The 25,535-nt window shown below is 35.4% G+C and overlaps 1 protein-coding gene across 14 annotated transcripts in view; it reads left to right on the top strand.

The window, feature by feature from the left end:
* CDH18 (cadherin 18) overlaps nt 1-23,393 on the top strand; it is a 502,412-nt gene extending 479,019 nt beyond the window's left edge. For 12 of the 14 annotated variants that reach the window (XM_072924261.1, XM_072924259.1, XM_072924260.1 and 9 more), the window contains 3 exons: nt 4,518-4,635; nt 14,579-14,830; nt 16,025-23,393. In XM_072924261.1, the coding sequence (XP_072780362.1) occupies nt 4,518-4,635; nt 14,579-14,830; nt 16,025-16,527 (873 nt within the window). In that variant the 3' untranslated portion in view covers nt 16,528-23,393. Of the gene's footprint in view, nt 1-4,517; nt 4,636-5,028; nt 8,451-14,578; nt 14,831-16,024 lie in introns of those variants that run through there. The other 2 variants (XM_041714636.2, XM_041714639.2) reach the window with 2 other exon arrangements.
* The last annotated feature ends 2,142 nt before the right edge of the window (nt 23,394-25,535 follow it).

Genomic DNA, 25,535 nt, shown 5'->3' on the forward strand with positions numbered 1-25,535 from the left:
GTCTGTCAACGGAATATCTCTTATTAAATGCTTATTAAAGTAAAAATAATATTCTGAAAACCTAAAAAAAATGAAAATATAGAATCATTAGAACTTGTAAAAATTAATGTAAGAAAAAGTATTTCTTTTAAACATTAGTTGCAACTGACTTAAAATTTTTCTGATATTTTTAAAATATATTATTAAAAATCAATGTTAAATTCTAATAACCAATAATAAGGTAAATAATGCAAATCTGAAGCTATCTCAGAAATGTTTTTTTGCTGGGGCTGTGTTTGCTGGTAAGTAGCTAATGTTTTGTAGCAAAGTTTTAATTCTCCAATAGTAGTTTTACAAATGATAATTTATGGGCAAGATCTTTAAGGAATTCAATAGAATTTGCTCACTGTTTGGGCCAGCCTTGTACTTTTCCCTGAGCTACTGTTGCACATCTGAATGACTCCTGACCTTGACCACACTGCAGTTTAACACCTGAGATTAGTGCCACTATGTGAGACTCTACAAGCTGTAGTTAATACCAAAGGCTGGACGAGCTTGATGTTGTATTCTTCAACTAACAGGGCTCCTTTACATATGTGTTGTGAACTATTTTTTATTTGCATTTAACAACAAGGTTTCAGAAAATTTATAACACTAAGCAAAAGCACGTGTCTTGCTCAGATGTTAAAATCTAGTCTAAGGAAAGAAAAACATGTAAGATGGTGTTCAACAAATATTAGGGAGGGGCAAATAAACTGATTGCAGAAGAAGAAAAATGTTCCCTATGCTATAAAGTGCTCCCAGCTGGGTCGTTCTGAATCACTGAAAGGACTTTCACACGGTTGGGGTCTTGCCCAGTGACCCTGACAGTTTAACTTTGAGTTATTCACCATCCTGTGACAATATTTCATAAGATTTATGCCTAAATAACAAATTCTGTATTGCTGGGGACATCCACTTGACTTGAGCTTCCATGTTGCACTGTCCTGTAAGGTTCATTATTTCTTTCCTCAGCACACCTATTTTGAAATTTTTATGTGTTAGGTAAACTAACCAGTCATTGAAAGACTTCTTGTGTTTGCTTGTCTATTATCAGAAGACCGTTTAATGGAATGAAATCACAGTATCATCTAACCATAGAGCCTGTCTCCTGCTTTTTTCCCTCCACTGCTCTGTTTTTTGGAAAAAGAAAACAAGAACAAAAAACATTCAGTGTTTAATGCTTAAGTGTTATGTCTAAATGACCAAACTGAAGGCATGTCAAAAAGAAAATGTTTATGAGGAGACAATAATTTCCAGGCTGAAGTGAGAGCTTTAGTCACTTAATAATCATATAGTTGAGAAAATAGACTAAGTATCTGCAACAGATTCCAAGTGAAGCCTGGTTGACATTATATATTAAAGCAGATAAAGTAGCTGTGATTTGATCTTATATGACTTTCAGACTGGGAGAATACTGACTTCTCAACATATACTGATTTTTGTAATGACTGTGAAATGTAGCCAGTGTAGGAAATGACATTTTGCCATCTTCCAAAAAGGAAATAAATGTTAGCTGGCAAGGAATGCCTCTGATATATGTTTGTCATATGTATATTTGCTTTTTTACTGATTCAATTCTAAAATGATTCTGAGTAGAATTTAACAGCTGCTCTCTGTCCTCTTCGATAGCTCCCCTCAGTTCTTGAAATTCTCTTTTATCATTGTGTCTTGCCTTAAAAAAAATATCATGACCCTTCAGTTTCATCCTATCAGTGTTGTCAGCTGGGCTTTACTGAAGCTGACATTATGTCTACATTTTTATTTTAATCAGTCTTGGCACGGTACATGTTAATGTCTGCTAATGGGCTATTTAGTACTTGGCCAATTAATTAGAAAAGGGTTAATAATACATTTGGGTGTCAAGATGACATGTACTTTTGTTTCTGACTTCTGTATAAATGTCTTAGAAATCTTTTCTGAAATTGGGTGAACTTCCTGTTTAAAAACAGGTCTCTAAAAATGCTTTGACCTATCCTAGTAAACATACAATATTTGTTCTTTATGTGAAAAAGCATAACTTTTATATCATGTGGTTCTATACTTTTTACATACATTCATGAATTCAAGTAATACTTGAATTTACATGTGTGAAATCAGGGAATATCGACCCTATATTTTGAGTTATAAAGTTAGTCTTAAAACCAAATAATTTTTACACAATTCATGTGTCACCGAGGTCTTGATCAAAGGTATTTTTGTTGCAGAATGGCATACTCTTGAAGCAGCATTCTGTAAAATGTCACTGAATGTTTTATGTAGAATAGGGCAACAGGATGAAAATTTATCCACCATGCTGTCAAATAAAAGCTGAAGCTGCATGGCAAATTGACTTATATTTCACTGAGAAACAATACTGGAGATTTACAAAAAATATTTAATAAAATAATATTTTTTTCTTATGGTCTTATCTGAAGTTTTTACAGATGTGTATGGTATTTAATGACATTTTTAGTATTTGAATAATAACATAAATCTATTCTTTTGAACACAGTGTTCTATCACCCCTTTTTTTGTCTTACTGTGACAAATACCATTCCAACAACTAAAGAAAATCCTATCTTTCTGATTTTAGATGGTAGTTTCACTAATAGTTGTGCTACCTTTGCAAAATTCAGTAGTAAAAAATTAGCTTTTGCCAAAATTTTCAACCAGTATTGCCGTCACTTAGGTAAAAGTCATATGCATGATTATAGCTATTTCAGATATTTTTCAGATTGAACAAAAAGTATTATGACAAGCTAGTAAAATATTATTGGCGACCATTGTAAGTACTGTTAATTGTCTCAGATGTCAATGCAATGTACTTCATTCTATACAGTAAATGGAATAAGCATTATACCCTATTGAGTTGTCATGGTTTAATGCCAGCTCATCCCCACACAGCCACTCATTCACTCCCCCACCAGTGGGATGGGGAAGAGAATCAGGAAAGTAAAAGTGAGAGAGCTTGTGGGTTGAGATAAAGACAGTGTAATGGGTACAGCCAAAGCTGAAGATGCAAGCTAACAAAAGCAAGGAAATGGCCACTTCCAATGGGCAGGCAGATGTTCAGCCATCTCCAGGAGAGCAGAGCAACATCATGTGTAGCAACGCTGACTTTGGAAGATAAGCACAGTCACTCCAAACATCCCCTCCTTCTTTCCTCTTCCTCCAGTTCTGTAAGTCAGCACTACATCATATCATATGGAAAATCCATCTGAACTTCTGTTCAGTTGGAGTCAACTGTCTTGGCAGTGTCCTCTCACAACTTTTCCTGCACCTCCACCCCCTTGCTGATGAGGCTGTACAAAAAACAGAAAAGACCCTGATGCTGTGCAAGCCCTGCTTAGCAATGACAGAAACATTTCTGTGTCACCAATACTTTTTCCAGCACAAACTAAAACCACAGCCTCATACCAGCTACTGTGAAGAAAATTGACTCTACCCCAGTCCAAACCAGAATATGGTTTAAAAAGAAATTTGTTTTGTTTCTTTTATGAGAATGAGGGTAGACATCTCTGTGGTGTTTTTCAGTTTTAAAACAGACCAAGCCACTGGAGTCTGTGCTGTGCATGTTTCAAGTTCAGACTATGTGTATGTTTCAGACAGAGTATAACTGAACAGTGAACAGAAAAATTCTTATGAAAAGATCACTTTCCCTCCCCGCTTTATGTTTTCCTCAGGATATCTATCAGCTCTGTGCAGCAGTCTGTATGGGCTTTGTTCCCTATATCACAGGAAAAACTTTTATTGGATTCCACTTTAGCACTTGAGTTTCAAGACCCAGAATGAAAATGAAAGCAGAGGTAGAAATACTGTTTGGTCCCACATTCCAAGAGCTTAGATCAATTTTAGTTGAAAGTAAATTTAAAAAAACCACCAGGGCTTTTTAAGACAAAGGTCCTACCTTTCAAAAATACCTCTCTCAGTCATGGTTCTGGCTACATACAGTTCTGTTGCTTTTGGGAAAACTAAACTAAAGCCAGGAGTGGCTTCTCTTCTTCCTGTTCAGTTATCTGGCAATTTAAAACTGATTCTTAACTGGATTTTTGTTAGCAGAGATATGGTTAGCAGAAATATTTTAGTTAATTTTTTTTTCCTTACCAATATTGAAGTACATTCAATTATTAGGACAGCAGGCAGATGACACTTCGCACAGACCATCCTAGTTCAGCCTGCATTCTGGCTCCATAAAAGCAGATATTTAGCTAAAACTGTAATTCAGGAAGTCAGCAGGATACAATGCAGATGGTGATAATCTCTACACCAGCTCCTGACCTTATCAAAACATCAGAAAGTATAGATCCTTTATATGCTTTTACCTGGCTCTGAAGTGTGGTTCCCAAAATATTTCCTGCTAGAGAAATCAAGTTAATGACCCAGTAATTTCACCTGTTGAATTCAGCATCAGTCAAGTAGAAAATTAAAATAAAGTAAACTTGAGCATCCTGCTGAAGTCAGGAACTATATGGGTCAAGTTCAAATTTCAACACATTCACTGTTAAATTTTATTTCAGGTAATTCAGACTATCACTGCTACTGACAAAGATAACTCTGCAAATGGTGCAAGATTCCATTTTTCTCTTGATGAAGGTCTTTCTTTGAATCCCAACTTTACTCTAAGGAACAATGAAGGTAAATCAAATATGTAAATATCAAAGAAATGGGCTTATGTTTTCTCTGGGCTGTGTCAATTGAACAGAACAATTTCCATGCATTTCCTGACAGAAACGGAAAACTGTAATATGTCATCACTGAGCTGTTGGATATCAAGGACATGTGTACGCAATATATTGCAAACTATAATTAGATATTGCATTTTGAATTTATATTCCCTTTTATTTTAGCATTTATACTTCATAGTTTCAGGAATGTTTTTGAAAAGTGGATTAATGACAAATATGTAAATTTGTTCTACTTTTAGGTGAATAGCACTGTTTGGGTACTGTCAAGGTTATTGCCAATTATTGCTTAAAGGAGAAAAAAAACAAGGGGCATAAAAATTGGAATTCATGCTTGCTTTTACAGATATGACATCAAGAGCAGGTCCTTCTGTGGTTCCTGGATGATAGTCTATCTCTTCATGCCATTCCTAAGCAGCTGTTCCTAAATATTGCAATCAGAAATTCATAACAGATAGTTCCAGGAGGAAAACAGCCCTGAGTCTGCCAAACAAGTGTTTCTGAACATTTCTTGAGTGAAAAACTGTCCAACCTCCAAAACCCAAACCTAAATCAGCCTTGCATTTGATCAAGTATTACCTCGTGGTCACCACTTTGCAACCTGATGAAAATAAAAGTAACCTTTAAATGTTTGTCTAAATTTTCTTCCTGAGATTTTGTGTTTGTGTATTGTGGGGCTTTCTTTGTATGCCTATGTGGAAGTGTATGGGATTTGCTTTGTTTTACAGTTACGTATTTGTAATACTATTGTGATTTTGAGATATTACAGATCCCTAGTCCTCTGTAATGAATTAACTCCATCATTGTTATATTTGGTACATACAGTGATACTGAAACAATTCTTTACAGACTTTATCTGTTTGTAAAATCAATCAGAGAAGGAGATTGGATAATCCTCCTAAAGAATCTGTTCCAGTGTTTAACTAAATTTACAGAAGAAAAATAATCATGCTCTTTATTTAGAATACGTAAATGGATTTCATATTCAAGTTCCAAAAGAGATCAATAAATATATATCAATATTAATAAATAGTTATAAATATTGAAGGACTAATATAATTAATATATTTAAAATGTTCCCTAAGTGACACCAGCACTTTCCCAGATTAATACATCAATCCCATTCATATTGTGATGGAACATTGTATAAAAAGCCAGACTGTTGTTCCTGAAATGGAGGACGGGTACTGTTACATATTTCTGTATTTTAGTCTATGTTTCCAATAAACTCCTTGGGTATTAGTCTGTGATCTCATGAGAAAGACCATGTGCATGATCATTTCAATATAAGATATTTATATCAAGGAGTTTTTTTGAACAGCTCTACTAAAATTGTGGTTTGTGACAAAGTAGATCTTTTATGATTTTGAAGATATTTAAAGCTGGGTCTGTATTATGTCTGTTCATTGCTACATAAATTATTTTACTACACAGAATTATAAGAGGGCATGAGCTTCTAGCAAACATTTGATGCTGCAATGTCATGTGTTGGATAGAAATATTCAATTTTGGATAGAAGCACTTGCTGCTTTTTCTTTACTTCCCCAAGATCAACGAGCAATGTCTTAGCAATCAACAGCTGAAAGCAGTGTTTGGACTGCCCTAAATTGGATTTTATGGGAGGAAGTAGAGGAAGGAACTGAAAAGGGTGTCTTTTAAAGTAAAAACCTGTTGTGCATTATGTTTTTATTTCACCTAAGGAAGTACAAAATTTCGCACTTCCTATAGTATCTTGCATAAAACTTCTCACACACAAAGAGACTCAAAAAATGCAACTTCCAAAATGGCCATATAATTAAAAAATGACTGCCTAATTCAAATCATAACAAGAAATTTATTTTAAAAGCAATTACATAGTTATGATTTTGCTTGGGACAAGACACTTCGAATCTGTTGTGTAAACATTGTCTTTTATTGGGACTTTTTCTTTGTGGCACAATCTATACATAAAGTATTAGTGAAACACCTATGAAGTGCATGCACAATATGCAGCAATTCAGCATTTACAGCTTTCATATTTCTCATCTACTTCTATTCAGAAACATTTTCTGAATATTTTTCTATTCAGATTTTCTATTGTTTTCTATTATATGAAATAGCAGAAAGAAGGTGGGCAAGAAAGGCTTTTCTTATATCTGTGATAAGTTTGCACTTTTGAAAACTCATGTTTTCAAGCATCAGTCATTAAAAATAATCGGAATGCTCTGAACAGAAGACAGCTGCTCTGGATTTCCAAATTCTATAAAGGATGATATTCTGGGAGGGTTTTATTTGCTTGTTTGTTGTATTTTTAAAGAAAAAAAAAAAAAAGCTACAAAAATTGCCTTAAGAGAATTTTTATAATATTTTGTAGAATGATAAAACCCAAATTCTTGATTTCACATAGAAAATCATAGTCATTGCTAGCCGAATCTGTCTCTACAGAACTATATTCCTCTTGCAATTGCCTGCTAATTCAGTCATCCTCTTATTTCATCAGGAAAGGGTTTCATTTCATTAAAATATCAGTAGACATTTTTTCCTCTTATTTTCATAATCCAAAACAACAGATTTTTTTTCTTGAACCCCAAATAGATTTTGCAGAGCCAGGTAAAAGCATGAATGAATATTCATTTATTATCAGTATATTCCACAGCAGTGCACGGGATCTTAAAATATTTATGCTTTTATCTATGCACTTTGACTGAAATCTAGGGCTTGTACAAGCATAAGATTCTGTAGTTTGTTCCTATCTACCTATATAGATCACAGCAATATACAATCCCAGCACGTGTATGATTCAGCTCAATAATGTTCTATGGCTTCAGCAAACTTAATAAATATTAAAACCTCAGTCCCTGTAATTGATCATTCGACCAGTTAAACTTTTATCTCTTGGACCTGAAATTGTGCATTTTCTAAATGAAAATCTCCACTATATCAAATATCTATTTATGGAATATTCACACTTATAATTCAGAGCTTTAAACCCTCAGGGAAATGTTGGTCAGAATAGAGTCGCAGGGCTATACCAAATATAACATCCAGCAAAATTAAGAGTTCTTAGGATCCCCTTCTGTATTCTGTTTGTGCTGCAATTTTTAGTTGAATGAAAAATAAAAAAAGAAAAATGCAGAATATGATACTTTTTCTCTACTGCATTCTTAAGGCAAAAGAGATTCTGTATTGCTATTCAAGTTTTATTACATATTTTAAAAGTGCTGTTCATAGAGAGTAAAGGCTTACAAGCATGAACAAGAGGACAGGACAACAACAAAATGATGCAGTATCTGTGCTCATGTAAGCAAGGCAGAACAAGAGCTGGAATAGAATTTCTTCGTTATACAAAGAAAATACATTAAGTTGTAATAATTTTCTGCAGCTTCAGAGAGCAAACACAGAGAAGAGGCCTTTCTTTTTTATTTGAGAATTGAACTTATGAAGATCTTTTAATGCAAAAAGGTTTGTTTGCTATTTATTTTGCCTAGAAAATTGTTACCATTTCTATTAAAACTTGAGAAGCCAAGTACTTTTTCTGCTGTGCTTTTATATTGTAAATCAGATTATAGATAACTCATTTCATTGTTGTCTGTGTTCTCCTCACTTCCTTTTTTAGGATATTGTCATAGATAGTTTTGTAATCCTTTTTCTAATATCACAAATTTTACTTTTTGCATAATCAGAAATATCTACTTTTGCATATCCCATTACAAACTTTCCATAACTATATGGGGCTAAAACAATCTCCTGTTTGGAAATCAGAATAAAGACAACAGAAATTTTCCCCAATAGATCCATTTCTATGTATTGAATTCTAGACTTTTACTTTTATTTTCCTTACCCTAAAAATAATATTTTTCCAGATGCCTAAGAAATTGTGGATGTATTTGTCAAACTTTTTTTGTCTGATGAAAAACGCATCTGAGCTTGTCATTATTATCATATTTCCAAGAATTAATATGTAGACTCACATCTCTTTCAGAACTTACATAATATTTTTCAAGAGACGAAAAAAGATTGAACCCTCAGGGAACAGTTCACTTAGAACATCTAAGAAATTTCTGCACTGTAAAGAACTGTTTTGCTGGTGTTATTTTTTAATCACAAGATATACAGTTTTCTATGGATGCTTAGAGGTATTGTAAATTTCCTAGACAAGAAGGATTTATACAGATAATGAACACATTCACCTTACAGTGCCAGTGAGACCTGTGCATTCTCTTACCTCAATAAATTGAGATTGCTGACTTCTGATAGCTAAGTTTAGCTTACTTTCAATGAAGAACACCTCCCTAGAGAATGCTTCGCATTTGTTTTTCTCTTCTTTTATTTCTTCAGGACAGAGGTTCCATATGACAAAAGCATTTTCAATTTATTTTTCCCCTCTTCCCACTTATCTCAAAGATCTGGCCCTTTGATTTTTGCCCAGTGATGGAGAATATTCTGGAACTGGAATAAAGGTATGCCATTTTTCTGATACTATAATTCTGGAGATTCCATTTTCTTAATGTCAGAAGATACATTAACACCCACAGAAGTGGAGATGTGTTTTTCTGTAAAATCTATAGCATGATGAGTTCAATGGCATCTGTATAAAATTAAGGTTGTAATGTATTCATCCACTCATGCCTGTGATATATATTAATCTTTTTCCCTGTGTCACAGATCAAAAAATAGTAAAAAAAAAAAAGAAAAAAAATCAATTTTACTCATCATTGCTGTTATTTAGAAAGAGAACAGCCCCCAGAGATTAATTGATCCCATCCCAGTGTGAATTTCTTACAGAATCTTCTCTTTATCACTCTGCCCTTCTTATTTCCTACCATATTGGACAATGTGTCGTTGAATCAGCTTCAGAGCTTTCAAGCTGCAAATGAGTATGCCAGATACCAGACCATGTCTTAGTTGTTCTAGATCATCTAAAGTGGCATTTAAAATGGTTGGATTGAAGCCTCCACTTTGCAACCCATCACAAGAGAAAAATGTTCACACAGTGCCTGCTTTCATTTACATCACAGAGTCGTGGTTGTTCTGGTTATGTGGTACTGTGAATCACTGCTGACCTTATGTAAAATATCATCCTGTAAAGAAGACAAGTTGTAACTTGAGAGAAATTATATCTGAGAAAGTGCAAAGTTAATATCATACATGGTGACTGTAAGTACAGTCCACAGAAGTACTGTTACTGTAAATGAATTGAATGTCTGAGTAGTTATTATCACAGATTCAACACATGGAAGTTAAAAAGGAATTCTACCATGAGTATAACAGAAAACCAGGAGCAGCTACTGCGGGGGGAAGACATTTTCCCTCTTCATGCCTCTGAACATCTTTGAAATTTTTTTTTTAAAGTTGGCTCTCGGTTTGATAGTAAAGATATTTTAGCGCATAGCGTAGAGGTTCTTGCTTTTCTTTTCTGGACTATAACTTGTTAGTGATTCACAAATCAACTATAAGCAAATAACTATATTTCAGGCCAAAAATGTGTACTATTTTACTTTTCATTTTTGCTACCTACTGAAACTTATAGAAACAAATAGCTTCGGCCCATCGGCAATAGCTTTGAAGACAGCAAAGGAGAAAAATATTTACAAGAATTATCAATAAGGAAATGAAACAGAAATGCCTATCATGTAGTTCACATAAACAAATTAACAGCTCCAAATTTAGAAATGTAAGAAATTAAAATCATTCCAATATATCTTCTTTGTTTTTAATTAGTTTATGATGTCTCAGAAAATTTAACTGCTGACACAAGCAGAACAGAAAATTGAAACATGCCTTAAGATATAAACAGGATTTTACTTTTTTTTCTTTGTCTTGTCTCTGCTTTAAATGCATAATGTGTCAAAGGAATTCTCAAATTGTGAATAATAAATGAGCATCCTCCAATGTGCTCTAGTTGTCACCTTCCATAGTCTTATCATTTTATCTCTGCTTCCTGGATTTTCCTATGCCCTCATTTCTTTATTTAGATTAGAAGCTCAATATTAAAAGGCAGAGATGATGGAAAAAAGACTTGCTGTGATAACAGCCTTGCATACAGTGTACAGCTTGGCTTAGTAAACTATGACATCTTCAGAATGTGAAGAGTTGCTGTGTTACAGCCATGCATCATTTCCCATGGGTAACCTCAAACGCACTTAAGATAAAGCTTAACTTCTAGTTGACATATTTACAAAGAGCAGCCCAAACAGGAGTAAGTTCAAATCATTAGAAAATTTAGATCATTAAATGGAGCAATGTATAACACAAGGTATCAGATAAATATTTCTTTCCCTATGTGGGAGTTGTTTTCCTTAGCAGTCAATCCGATAATCTCCAGTGAGTCCTGGTTCTTACCATACCTCAGAGGTGAAGCTCACCATTTAAATCTACTGAGATAAAAAAGTCTTTCCTTCCAGGCCTAGAAGAATGAGATCTGTAGTGCTCATCATCCTACTGCTATTGCTGCTATCCTATATGCTTGCCTTCCCCGACTATTTGCTGTAGCTTTTTTTCAGATACCAAAGAAATTTCTCACTGCATAACCCCCTGGCTCCCTTTCAAACTATTGCTGTTGATATAACTTTTTTCCCCTTTTCAATAAACTCTTTTCTATATCATCAGTGTCAGACTTTATCCTTGGCTCCCTATAGCTTTTACCGATGGAGATATTTTTTGTTCTGTGCAAAGCTCTTAAAAGTTACTGCCTTTCTAGCTCTTCTCTCAACACGTTCCTATAATGGTTTTTGACAAGAAACAAGAGCAATTAAAATCTGAAAGCTCGGAACACCAGAATGTTGGATGCTCAGTGACCTTTGGAAACCAGACAGTTTCCTTTTTTGAGAAAATGTTAGGTATCTTATTCTAAGATTTTAAGAAATAATATTTTAAGAAATTTAATGGGACAAAAATAGCGTGTGAGAGTTCAGATACTTTCCAGTATTTTACTTACATGTAAACACAATGCACTAAGTTACCATATCTAAATCTGTGATAGAGAAATAATGAGAAATAACACCTCTGATGATATTGGGAACAGAAAATTTCCAAGCCAGTGTCTCAAAGATAATACTTTTTATTTGTGTCAAAATTATGAAATTTCATTGAAGGAAAATCTTTACACTGTTTTTTCCAGAATGTTTATCACTGGATATTACAGAAACTTCTTGGTATGTCATGTAACATCTGTTTCTACAGAAACCCTTTTTCATTTAATTGTGTATTATACCAATATTTCATTGTATCTTATATTTAATTGTATAATGTTAACAGTCCAAGAAAAACAATTTAATATTGAATGAACAAATACAACACTGAAAGAAAAAAAAGTCTATTTTTTTAATTTGTATTTATTCTGTACAGTATAAAAATATCAGTTCTTTGTTTGGCAAGGCCTTCCGCACAAAGAAGCAAGGTTTAATTATAACTTTTTTCACATTTTTCACTGTAAAATTGAATTGTATGATTTTCCCATTTCTTCATTTTTTTTCCTCTTTTCTTTTTTTTCTCTTAGCTTTAATATTTTTTTCCTCACACTTTTCCTCCCATCTGTCCACATTTACCCTTGTAGCATACATTCTCACATCTCAATGTTCTTTCCTTTACATCTTTGCCAGTAGTGTCTGTGCTAAAATTACTGCAAGATCCCTGAGCAGGAGTCCTCAGTTTTTCTTCATTATATTCAGTCTCTGATGCTTTTGTTGTCAACCAACATTTTCATCACTGCTACTGGACCTGTGCACTGGACCACTGACTCTTTTTAAAATTTAAGTCACAGGCAACAAGGACAGCACTTGGCCGTGTACCTCCTCTTGACTCTGTATAGAAACCAGTGGAAACCAGACGTCATTATCAATGATGTCTTTTGAATTTCCAAAATAATGTGAAAGTTGTATTGCAGCTCAACAGCATACTGTTATCATATTGGAAAAGGAATATACATGCCACAGTGTGTTATAGCGCCTGCATGAGGCTATTAAGGAATGCTTAAGGATCTGTAGATTGTTGAAATAATGTTGAGGCAGGAAAAAAACCTGGTGCACTCTTGTCCATACTGCCTGAGAAGGGTCGCTGGTGTATGTTAATAACAGTAACTGTGCTTGGGTGTTATGCAAGAGTCCTAGCAGGCCCAGAACAACAAAATGCAAAATATTATGGGGGCAGGATGTATATGTAACAAATAACTTCACAAAAGTGAAAAGAACACTTAATGAATTTATAACAAACTCGCCATGCTGGATATTTGATATTTCCAAAATGGGGAGGAGTGTGGAGGAATGTTGTGGGTATTGCTTATGTACGGAAGTAAAGCTAAAGGATTTCAGTGCTGAGTTCTTGGCTTATCAGCAATGGTATCAATTCCCAGTTTATATATGTATTTCTTCTGTGAAACCTGCTACCAAAATATATTATGCTGATGTGGGATGATATTACCAGTTTTTCTAAATATCACTGTCAGATAGCATGCAAAATAAAATGTTGTCAAAAGTTGGTTAAAATGAATGTTTTAAAGTTTTGCACAGAGCTTAACAGAAAGTAGCATGGAGAGTAACCACCTGAAACAGATCTTGTATCCAGTTTAAACAAAAACTTAACTCTTTCACTCAAATGTGTGTGCAGCAGTCCAATGGGCAAATATATGCCATACTGGCTATATTATTGCACTAGATTTTTACAGAGTGACATGGATTTCATTTTTCCATAGATTATTATAAAGTTATTTAATACTGTAGATACAGAGGTAAGGAAAAATAAGAAAATGTATTGTTTGTTTGCAATAGGAAGAGAAACCTGGCAGATGTATTCAGCACTTATTAACTTTCTATTGTTTGCTAAAATACTTCAATCTCATAACACCACAATTTGGAAACCATGTGACAAGAAATACAAGAAGAAAGCTCTTTTCTCCTAATATCTCTTTCCATGTATCCGTCCTCATCCCTCTCCATAACTGCTTGTGTTTCAAATTCTCACTGTTTCAAATTTTTTTACTTTTATCTTGGACTTTTATTCAGAGGCTAGTAATTTAATAGTGGTGGCAACAAACTGAAAATAAATTTTACACATATGAATATTAGCTATAACTATATTTTGTTAAAACATTTTTTCCCCTGCATGATCTTTATGCCTCTTCGTTTCTTAGACTTGAAGGGATATGTGTAGTAACTTCCTACTCTCATTAGTGCCTACAAATGCCCGTGCAATGTGTGTGTAATAAGCACTAGATTTTCATTGTCTATGCCAGATGGACCCGTAGGTAAGAGAAGGGTGAAAAAGTCTTTTGTCACTATCTCCCCCTTTCTTATTTATCTTTAAATTCTACTAGTTTAGAACATGCAATATCCACTCTTTTCCCCTTCCTTTGCCTTCCCGCTTTCTCCAGACCTCTCCAAAGCATGTGTCTTTGGTGACTGTCCTTTCAGATGTTTTCTGAAAGGTCAAAAAAACTCTAAAACCTTTTGCAACCACTAAAACATGAAATTCTTATTTTAGCTTTTACTAAAGAAGTTTTAATATTCTTCTGGGAGTCTGGAGGATTTTGTTGTGCAAAAATTTCACAGTAGATATCCTCATAATTCCAGCTAGTCAGTTTGACAAGGGTCCATATGCTATCAGCAGTATAACATGAGAGGAAAACACCTGCAAATTTGGCCCAAAATTTGTATCAAGGTTCACTTAATTCCAATAAAAATGCAACAGTTTTAAATATTCTTATTTATATAATGTTACTTTCCAACTCCTCCCCTTTTTCCTCTATTGGCCAGAGAGGCCTCCTGACAAACTTTAATTCTAGATTGTGCATTTTCATAGATTAGGGCTGGCTAATTTTAATATGTCTCATGCTTCCATTGATGGGAAACACACAGTAAATAACTTCATTTTTTTTTCATTTTTTACTTCACTGAAATGTTGTTCTTCTTTTGATATTGCAGATAATACAGCCAGTATTCTAACAAAACGAAGGAGATACAGTCGAACCAGTCAAGATATCTATTACCTCCCAGTTTTGATTTCTGATGGTGGCATGCCCCCTCTCAGCAGCAGCAGTACCCTCACCATCCGGGTTTGTGCCTGTGAGAGAGATGGACGAGTGAGAACTTGCCATGCTGAAGCTCTCCTCTCCTCGGCTGGCTTGAGTACAGGAGCTTTAATTGCAATCCTGCTCTGCATTGTCATCCTTCTTGGTGAGCCATTTGCAATACTAAGTAATACTATCCCTCCAATGCCTCTCAGAATCTGACAGGGCACAAGGTTACAAATGGTATATTTTTAAAACAATGGTTGCCTTGTAGTAGGAGACAATTAGAAAACACTCATCTGTGATTAGAGGGTAGAGGTTTAGCTACAGTTAATAAGAGAAATTGCCTTTAAAGTACATTTTTGAATATCTGGAATCCAGTAGAAATTTTTTTCAGAGGTTATCAAGTAATTAGGACTGGAGATCTTTTTTTTCCATAATTTGGAAAGATTTCAAAAAGAGACGACTCTAATATCATGTCTTGAACAGTATGAAAAGTTATAGAAAATAGATGGGCAAAGATTTATGAATTGCATTATGCTGTAAGAAGCATCATTAGCACTCTACAAAAGCCATTTCTTAATTACCTTTGTGGAATAAACTGATAGCAATGCACAACATAATTCACAGGGACAAGGGACACAGGAGACTATAAGCAGACTCATAAGATTAATGCCATTGCAAGTGCATTTCTTCTTCACTCTTTTATGTTTTTTATTTTCCCAGGCTAATTCAAATGTTACCCATTAGTTAATACTGTGGCTGGCTTTGGTTTGGGTTTTTTTTTCCTGTCGGAGACACAACTTTCTGCATACATGACTCTGTGCTACTCATGTGATTTTCTGCATTTGTACAGAGAAGGCAAGAAATAATAGCAATTGCAGGGTAACTGAGAGGATATTTTGTGGGCTTTGCTCCCAAAGAGTACATTTTCTAAGACCTACTTTCTTTACAGATTGCTTCAGTATTTTCTTGTCAGAAGGCTGTTTTAAAATATATAGTTATACCTATATGTATTTTATTACACAAAGTTGAATATTTGTAAGAAAAAAAAAATGTTTTACATATCAATTCAATTTATATGCTAAACATTGGTTTTAATGTTTAATGCACTGAAAGCCCTGGATTATGCTTCTGAAAAAAGCCAACTTTAGTTACTCATTTTTCTTTTACCTGAAAGAGTGTTATCTCCATTCATCTCCTTTATGAGATCCCTAATAAACTAAGTAGCAGATGATCCCAAATACCAGTACTGAAAATATCAGCCTGAAAATATTGCATGTCTGTATTTTTGACTTAGTGTCTGCTATTTATGTAACATGCTCAGATGTAAACTTTAAACCTACTCTAATATCTGCAGTTTTCTCTTTAGCAATTGTGGTCCTTTTCATCACCCTAAGACGTAGCAAGAAGGAGCCTTTGATCATTTCAGAAGAAGATGTGCGGGAAAATGTTGTGACATATGATGATGAGGGAGGTGGAGAGGAAGACACAGAAGCATTTGACATCACAGCACTGAGGAATCCATCTGCTGCTGAAGAGCTAAAATACCGGAGGGATGTTCATCCTGAAGTGAAGCCTCTGTCCAGGCATCATCCCTCCTCTAGCCTTGACAGTATAGATGTTCAGGAGTTCCTTAATCAAAGACTGGCAGAGGCTGATCTGGATCCCAGTGTGCCCCCGTATGACTCCCTGCAGACATATGCCTATGAGGGTCATAGATCAGAAGGTGGGTCTATCAGCTCTCTGGATTCAGCAACGACACACTCTGACCAGGATTATAATTACCTTGGAGACTGGGGACCTGAGTTCAAGAAGCTAGCTGAACTCTATGGGGAAGTAGAACCAGAAAGAACAACTTAGTTGTAATTCCCAGAACAGAGAAGTTCCTAAATAACTGGACAGATAATGATAACAATGGTAACAAAAAAAGTGAATACTGTACTTGGAACTGAGTAAGTTGTATGCAGTTACTGTAGAACAAGTGCCCTTTTCATATTTGAAACTGGGTTCTCCAATTAAAAGAAAGTCAAATTTTGGAAAATACGGAAAAAAAATCTATTGTCCCTTGTGTATTTTTTTAAATTGCTCATTAAATTGTCTGGTACCTTATCTACAACAATGCCTAAAGTAAAGCCAAGAAATAACATTTTTATTGCAGTATGCGTAACGGCTCCAAGTTACAGTAAGTTTATGGTCATGTCTGTTTGAGAAGAGAGCTAACAGAAGATCAAATCTCTTGCAGGTGGTTGTGATATTGCATTTCTAGCTGTGCTCTAGGCCTTGTGATCCCAACATGAGGTAGACAATGAGGTTTATTATCAGTATGAGAAGTGCTGTCAGTCTGTTTCCTTAACAGAGGTGATAAGCCACACCTCTCCTCTTAAATAAATGGTCCTTTGATTATTTAATCTTATTGACTTAGCAGGTTGTATTGAGAAGCTGTCATTTCATTATGTCCTTCATAATCTTGTCATCCATAACCAGCTAACAGATGGAGGACATCATTATCTGTAGCTCAAACACAGCTCTAGCCCATAACCCCAGACCTGCTCTGTTACTACGTGCTAGAGGAACGGTTGTTTCCAGTATTGTGCTTTTTCTTTTTGTCTTTTCATGGGAACATCATTTTATCTAAATGGAATAGGCCCAAAGTACTCTTTATGCAGCTAAGCAGAAAAAGCATAGGCTTTTTCAATAAAAACAAAAATGGCAGCATCATTAAACTACGTGGGTTTTTTTGGTTCACTGTGCTTCACTTATATTAAGACCTGAAGCTTTTTAAATCTTTTGCTCGTCTGAGTCCAGAAGCTACAACAGTCTGTTTAAAACTCAGAGTTCTTAATCACAATGTTTTTCTATTTCTGTGTGTGACTAAAAGCAAAATAGAGCTGCTGGTAAGACACTGGTATAGCAAAAATTGAAGCAAGGAGAATAAGATGATGATGCTTTTTTCTTTTAAATAACGACCAACTGATATCTATTTTTCTTAGAATAATTGCCACCTCAGCAGAACAACATGTTTTTTACCTATTTCAAGCATCATGGAAACAAGAGCATTTTAAGTCAGTGAAGGAAATATCCCATTACTGGGGTTCCTATGGGTTAAATTAATTGATTTTTTACATTAGTAACTTTGTAGCATTGCAGAAATGATAGTTCTCCTTAACATAGCAAGGTGCTTAACACTAATCCAGCAATTATTTCTTTTCTTTTTTTAGCATTGCAGCAGCAGAACTGCTAAACAGTTCTGCTTACCATAACAGCCTGATTAACTCCTCATCTGACAACTGATTTTTCCTTTCCTTTGTTTGGAATTTTAACCTTTTCTTTGTCTTTCTGGTGATAATACTGTGAGAGGACTAGAAACTGGGTTTCTGACCTATAATACTCACGATCACTATCAACAGTCCTCTGCTTCTAATTCTAGTTCCACTTTAGGCAAATTGACTTCTTCCAGTATGCGTTTGATTGGAAAACTGTCCAGAGTAGAAGTTGTGTACTTTTTTTTTTCTTACTCTGTGGCCTGGTGTGTAGAGTGATACAAATTTGAATGCTGCCCTAGATTCCTCGCTCTGCGTTTTAGGTGCCACTTATATTCAGCTTACTAAAGAAGGGTGTATATTTATTGCTGATCTATTGTGAGCCACACAGGTGAACTAGGTAATTAGGCGTTCTTTTCATTACTCTATGGTTGGATAGGTCCTAGACATAACAGAAATTTTTGATAGTTTACTTTGAAGAGGTTGTTGGTTTTTTTTCCTGAGCTGTAGTTGACTGCTTTTGGTTTAAACAGCCTTCTGGAAAAAATAGAAAGTAGATTTGTAAGCAACTTTTACACTCTATAAAGTATTAGTTGTACTGTAGTTCCAGAATTAGGTTTTTTTACACTACTTTGTTTAAAGTTAGTAATTACTCTTCTTTCTTTCAGAATATGTACCCACAGGAAAATTTAGTACGGAAAAACACCTGAACCCTAAAATATTCTGCTGATGATTTGAAAGTAGTAAAATAATTTGTGTTAATTTTTTCTATACTTTCATGAAATACCGAATCTTTTAGAAAAGCATTTAAGGAGGCATTCTTACTGTAGGGTGAAGTTAGATGCAGTTAGAGTTACACACAAGCTGAGAATGGTTGTCTTTTATTGTCTTTTTGGGGGTAGAACTAGGATATGTTTCATTTTTGTCCCAAATAAAGCAACTAGTATTGTGGGATTTTATTAGGAGAAATTTTCTTTTTATATAAGTCACACTTGCTTTACACCAACATCTAAATTTTTATACTGTATGAGTAGTGTGTTAAAAACAAAATGTTTCATTACTAGTACCATAATACTTTGTATCACAGCTGCATGAAAATTGCATTCATTGTTGTATAATAGTTTTGAGAACAAGTATTAGTTATCTTTATGCCTATTCCCTCTGGCTCTACACCAAAGCAAGGAAAATCAATTGTATTTTTTGTTTAAAGCAGTGTTCGTGCTGTTGGGTTTTTTTATTTACATCACAGAACGTTCAGGTTTACAGGCAACAGAAGTGTAGTGACAAGCAAATAGTCACTCCTTACACTAATGGTCAGTTTAAGTTAATAATATCACAGAGAAATAATATTTCCCTTTTCTCCATTCCTGGTGCTATCTTTGCTGCTATACAGCACATTCATCATACCCAGGAAACCTGAATCCTTTAAAACTTTGCAGGGTTATTGAGACACTGCTTCTGTGATGCTGCGGTGTGTCCTGTTTGGTACGTCCTATTCACAGTGATCGCCAAATGTGCTTTTCTATCATGATATGTCTGCATGCTTGCTATGCTTTCTGTGTTTTATTCAAATACACATCACAGTGTCGTGTTGTTTGCATGACAAATAACAGAATATTAAATCTTCAGGGCCACAGAAGAAGGCCTTACAGTGCAGAAATAACGTTTACAATTTTATTATCCCAATCTCACATTTTTTTCCTTTGGTCCTTTATATCCTAAAATCAAATTTAAACTATATTTGAGAAATTCTATGTTGGCCTAGATTCTGTGTTGACCTTCCTAGAAGTGGAAGAAAAATAACACTGGATGGCACGATCATTTTGTAGCATTGCTGATTTAAACAAAGCATATATTCAGTGAAAGTATTGAGGGAAATTTTTTCTCAGTTTATGGTTAAATCTGATTATATAGACTATGCTTAAAGCTTTCATGGATGTTTTGTGTACTCATATTCTCAAATATTTTCATATTAGCATAAATAGTAATCCCATTGCTGCTTAACAACGAATGCTGAAAGCTGCCAGTTTGCCTTAAACTGAGAATACTGAGTAAAGTTAAATGGCACATGCAAAGTGATACTTAAGGGCTTTTCTATTTACAATTTGATTTCTACAACAACCATTCAATTAATAGTACATTTCCACCAAAATAATTAGCTGCATTCCTTCAAATGCAGCTTCAAATTCCTTCAAATTCCTTCAAACTCTCTTTCTTGTAATGGTGAGGGCACTCAGTAAACTGTAATCTTGACAAGTCAAAATAATCTGAAAAAATGGTCAGTATAAGAATTGTAAAATGTGAAACTAAATTGTCAAATTAAAACCCATCAAAAATGTATTTTAATGCACTTTAAAGACAAGGAGGAGCTTGAATTCAGCTGGCATTAGATTAAGATTCATACATTGAAAACAAATTGATTTGTTTATCAGTGTTACCTTTTATTGCATACATATAGAATACTGTAAAAGCTAAAAGTAACTTCACTCTGTTATGCACTTTATTTTTTTGCATTCTTAAAAGAACTGAAATAACTGCAAGCATTTTTGAGTTTTAATTCTAATTGGTGCAGTGGTTTAAATTGTGAATACTGAAAGAAAATGTCTATAGGAAAGTATTATTTCTGGTATTTTAACGGAATTACAAAATTTTTGTGGTATAATAATTTTTTAAAACATCCTTTAGAAAATGTAATTATTGGACCAGTCTGGAATTAACCAAACTCATAAGCTCACAAAAGGGTAACAAAGGGAATATTCTGAATGCAAAGAAGGATATGAAATTATGCTGCCTAGCATTACTTTGTGGATTATTATAAAGTGCTAAGACCTTGTACTTGCAGTATATATAAATGGCACAGTGCATTCTAAGGAGCATTAGAAGTGTGATACAAGTTTTGGGCCATTCATATTTTTCCAAAGTCTCCAAAAATATATATATTTTTTTTAACAAAAGAGTAATGTAAAGTATACCTCCTTATGCAAGTGTTATTGATAGAAAATTGTTGCATTTTCTTTTAATAAACAAAAGGGACAAAATCTTTTTTTGTATTTTTCAAACAAAATGTTCTCTTTGCTATGGTGGTGGGTTATTGCATTCCTCATCACAACCAGAATGTGTTATTTTGCCTTCACTTCTGTATTCTGTACTCACCAAGGAACCAAAACATCTACAGACACTCCATCTTTATGACTCAGGTGTGACACAGTTGTATTAATGAGGCCAACGTCAGAAATGGGATGGGAACCTGAACTGGATCTGTAATGCCTGATACAGTCCCTTGGTTGTGCCACTATTTCAAAGACTGTCTCACATAATTATTGCTACAGATGGATAGGGGTGGAGAGAGACACCATAAGATACTTTAGAACAGACTGCAGTATAGCTGCTAAATGGTTCTTTACTTTTACTTGTAACAACTGTTCCTCTCCAACCATCTCTGTCCTGAAACTGAAATAGAATGTTATAGGACGAATGCATTATCCACATGAGTCAATTGGGTAATTGCACATCTGTGAATTCATATTGGTGGTAAAAGCCATGGTTATGATCCCAAGTTGACACAGAGGGCAAAAGTAGACAAGGACATTTACAATGGTCAAGTTCAGGCACGTGTAATGAAAGTGCACAGGAATCAATCACTCTTTCTCAAAGGAATTGACAGGCTTTATCAACAAATGACATCTGAGAAAATAATGACACCATAGTTCACAACAAACTTGTTGCAAACAAGGCTGTCTTTGCCAGACTGTTTTAAAGTTCAAACATAAAGTGAGGGTAGACAGGAAATGAAGGTAGAACGCTCTTGTCGAACCCCACTTACTCTACTTTATTGTCCATGAATCAATTTAGATTGTGTACCACCATACTATGCAATTTTCACGTGTCTCACCACAAACACAGAAAAAAAAAAAATTATGGTAAGATAATATTTGCAAGATAACTGTTGTCAACCTGAATCTGAATGCAAGTTTAGGGAGGTTTTGTGGTATTTGTTTTAGTCCTCAGTTGAAGTGTTAAAACTTTCAAAAGAATTTTTAGAAATATTTCTGACAATCTTTTATATTCAAGATTGAATTTTTTTTTTTTTTGTCTTAACAAAGCTATTATCTTTTATTATCCTGAAATTTATTTCCAGTTTGTTTGGAGTCTATACTACTTCTATATATGTGGCAAATGCATCATTTATATTTAGGTTCAGAGAGTCTCCAAAAGCTAGAACATTTTGCTTGTGAGTTTAGCAGACTTCTTCTGTGGGCTTCATGATTCCATGTAGCATTTTTGCGTTCTTGCAACTCCTCACAAGTCCATCAAGGAAGTCCCAAAGATCCAACAGAATTTCCACACTAGCTGTCTTGTAATCTGGTCTGTTCTGGAAGTACATGCAACAGAGCTGATAGGCAGTCAGTACCTGCAGAAACATACTCATCCAGCAGAGATACCCTCAAAGCAAAAATGGACATTGGTATTAACACTCCTAGAGGATCATAGGGCACAAAGATCTTGGAAGCTGATAGATTCCTAGCAAAGTTGAATAAAATCAGGATCTACAGGAACTCCCACCATAGTGGACCTTGTCATCATGTGTGTTCATTGCCCAAATGACTGGTGAGCTCAACGGAAAGCTTTGTACAGGAACATGCAAATAAGTGAACTGCTCAAATATCAGACCTGCTGTATCTTCTGCTAGAATTCTGGGTGGGAATGGGTCTGTCTTAATACATTTGTCAGGCTAACAGTGTCAACATAATTCTGAGATATTCTGCAGTTCTTACACACAACTTTACCTACCGTGTTAACTGTCTTGAAAATAACTGGATTACTCTCTATCATATTCTTAAGATTAGGAATTTTTTCCTTAAATCTGAATTATATCCTTGCTTTAAGAGCAATTCTTCCCTTTATTTTCTGGAACTGACCTAGGTACAAAGCATCTACAATTAAAATTCAGCCATGTTTTGAAGTCTCAAGCACACACATCTAACAGCCAGCTTCATTATTGGATTTGAGCTGGGCAAAAATCAAACACTGCTTGTGTATGAAAAGTAAAGCTCACTTATTAAAGCTATTTTGTTTCTGTTAGTGTAGGTCTATTGATCAAAAACTATGCTTGAAGTGAAAAAGTGTATGATCCTGATTATGTCATCTAAACCACATTTGGATTTCTCAAAAAGAAGTAAACACAGCTCATAATCTGTACTACTTAGAAACGATGTTACCTTTTTTTTTTAAATCAAACTTGCATTTTCCAGAGAGTTTCAATGCTTTGTGCTACATAAATTTTCATCTGTGAAATGGTAACATGGAGAGGAATAATCGAGAGATCAAAATCTTTCTAATCTCTAGCTGTTTTAACTATTAAAAAGAAGAAAACTTGAAAATATATTTCTTTATTGAATTATCAGCTCTGAAAAACAAGTTTCCTGCATATTGGTAACAATAAAAATAATTATATTACTATTCTTTCTTACTTGTTTTTAGCATTTTTTTTAAGGCAGGATGCCAAAGTATACCTTAAGTTTTGGCTAAATGGGTTATATAACTGAGAGTATAGCTTGCAATTTTCTGAGAGAAGGAAATTAAATATAAAATAAAACTCTCAAGTCTTGTATGTGAAGCAGAAACTCAGGCTATATAAGTGTATCAGAGACCAACACCTCAAAAACATATTTCATCCCATTTAGTGCTAAAAAAAGAAAAATGGCCTCTAATGTATGGAGGTTACCTGCCACAGCCCTGAGCAGATTGAATGAGCCAGCTGGCACAACCCATGTGAGGCCGCATGGCCTCCGTGGGAGTGGCACCTCAGGTGAGAATCGTCTGCCTGCCTCTGATGGTGCTGAGTGCTGCTCGTGGGTGCGCAGCTTGGGTAACTCTGAACACTGAGAAGAGGTGAAGAGATGAGAGAGGACACTTGTATGCCAGCCCAAAGAGTCCTTTATTTACCCAGGTGGGGCAAGAAAGGTGCCCTCTGGCTGGGTGCAGGAACAAATGCTGAAGAAATCAATGATTACCGCAGCTTAAATAGGGGGTGGGCAGACAGGGGTGCAAACCTGTCTTTCCCAATGGGGATAAACCAGAGAGGGATACAACAACCTCTGATAATGTAGCAGGGGTAGGTACAAGGTCAGGGCGCAAATAGAAAAGCTAAGCTGGAGTGATTGATACAAAACTTTCTGGAAGAAACTGGGGGTGGTTACAGGATTGACAGACAAAAGGGTATAAACAAACTTGGATTAGTGGAAACAAATAAGGAGAAAACAGGGAGAGGTGAGAAGATTGACAGATAACTGGGGAGCCAAGTGGTGGGAACTCTTGGGACTTGGAACAAGTCCAACTGGAACAGTTGGAACTTGAATCAAACCAACTGTGAGGGGACAAATAGGGGAGCATAAAGGCTAACTAACATTAATAAAACCAATTGACTAAATAAAGCCACACCACAACACTAGTGTGTTGCCGTGCGAGATCGGCTCCGGGCGGACGCCTGTGGGCATGGCGAGGAGGGAAGGAGAGGGCGGTCTCTGCGAGGCTCAGTTCAGGCGGGAACAGACAAAATGGGGCTCGGGTGCAAACATGTGTTTATTGTGGAAGCGTGTTCCCCACGACACCGGGGGACTGAGTGGGGCTCGGTTATACCCCGTGCCAGGGGTGGGGGGGGACCTGAGCCGCAGCCAATGGGACAGGGGGGCAGGGGACAGGGGCAGGGAAACCCCGGGGGCTGCAACGGGAAAGCCGCGCGGGGGACAGGGACCGGACCGCATGGTGAGAGGGAGAGATAAGGGAACAAAGGGTCGGGACAAGGGACCGCGGGGGGAAGGGGGAATGGGGTTGGGGGGGAAAGAAGAGAAAATTACAAATCCTACACTAGTGCTCACCTGATATTTTATTCTTTACAAATGAGCATTTCATGTGTATTTATCAATAGGGTCTTTTTACTTTTTCAGTAAGACTCACGGCATTTTTTGGACAAAATTTCTTTTTGTGATTTCCTCAGAATATTATGAAGTGATTTCATAATATTCTGAGGAAATCACAAAAATAAATTTTGGATGGAAACACTATCAGGAGGACAATTCTTTGACCAAGTTCAGGATAGAACTTCTCACCAAAATCTGCAAGGAGTAATCAATAACTAACCAGTCACAGCACTTTATCATGGATGTGCAAGATAGACTTCAGAGGAGGATGTTACTTGGAGATCTCCCACTTCAGCTATTTCTTGATCATAATCCCACATTAGAAGCTTCAATTAATTTTTACTGATTGTTTAATGATAATTTTTAAATAAAACAACATTCCTGTTTTCTGTCAAGATTTGTGGGGATGAAGGATCCTGAAAATATGACATACACATTTTTCACATTGTGTCCTGCTTTATTATTCCTTTTTTTTTTTCCCTTGGAGCACTGCGGTATAATAACTCAGGTTAAGAATGTCAGAGGAATCTAGGAATTTATCTCCCTGAAAAAATGGAAATACTTTTCAGTGGTATTGGATGTGAGACGTACTAATTTTCATTGTTGTACCCTGGGGCAAACATTTCGATTGGACTTTATCACAGCTGAATTCCTTACCTTTTTTCCCCTGCATGATATTCCAAAATTT

This window comes from Taeniopygia guttata, chromosome 2, assembly GCF_048771995.1.
Source record: "Taeniopygia guttata chromosome 2, bTaeGut7.mat, whole genome shotgun sequence".
NCBI lineage: Eukaryota > Metazoa > Chordata > Aves > Passeriformes > Estrildidae > Taeniopygia > Taeniopygia guttata.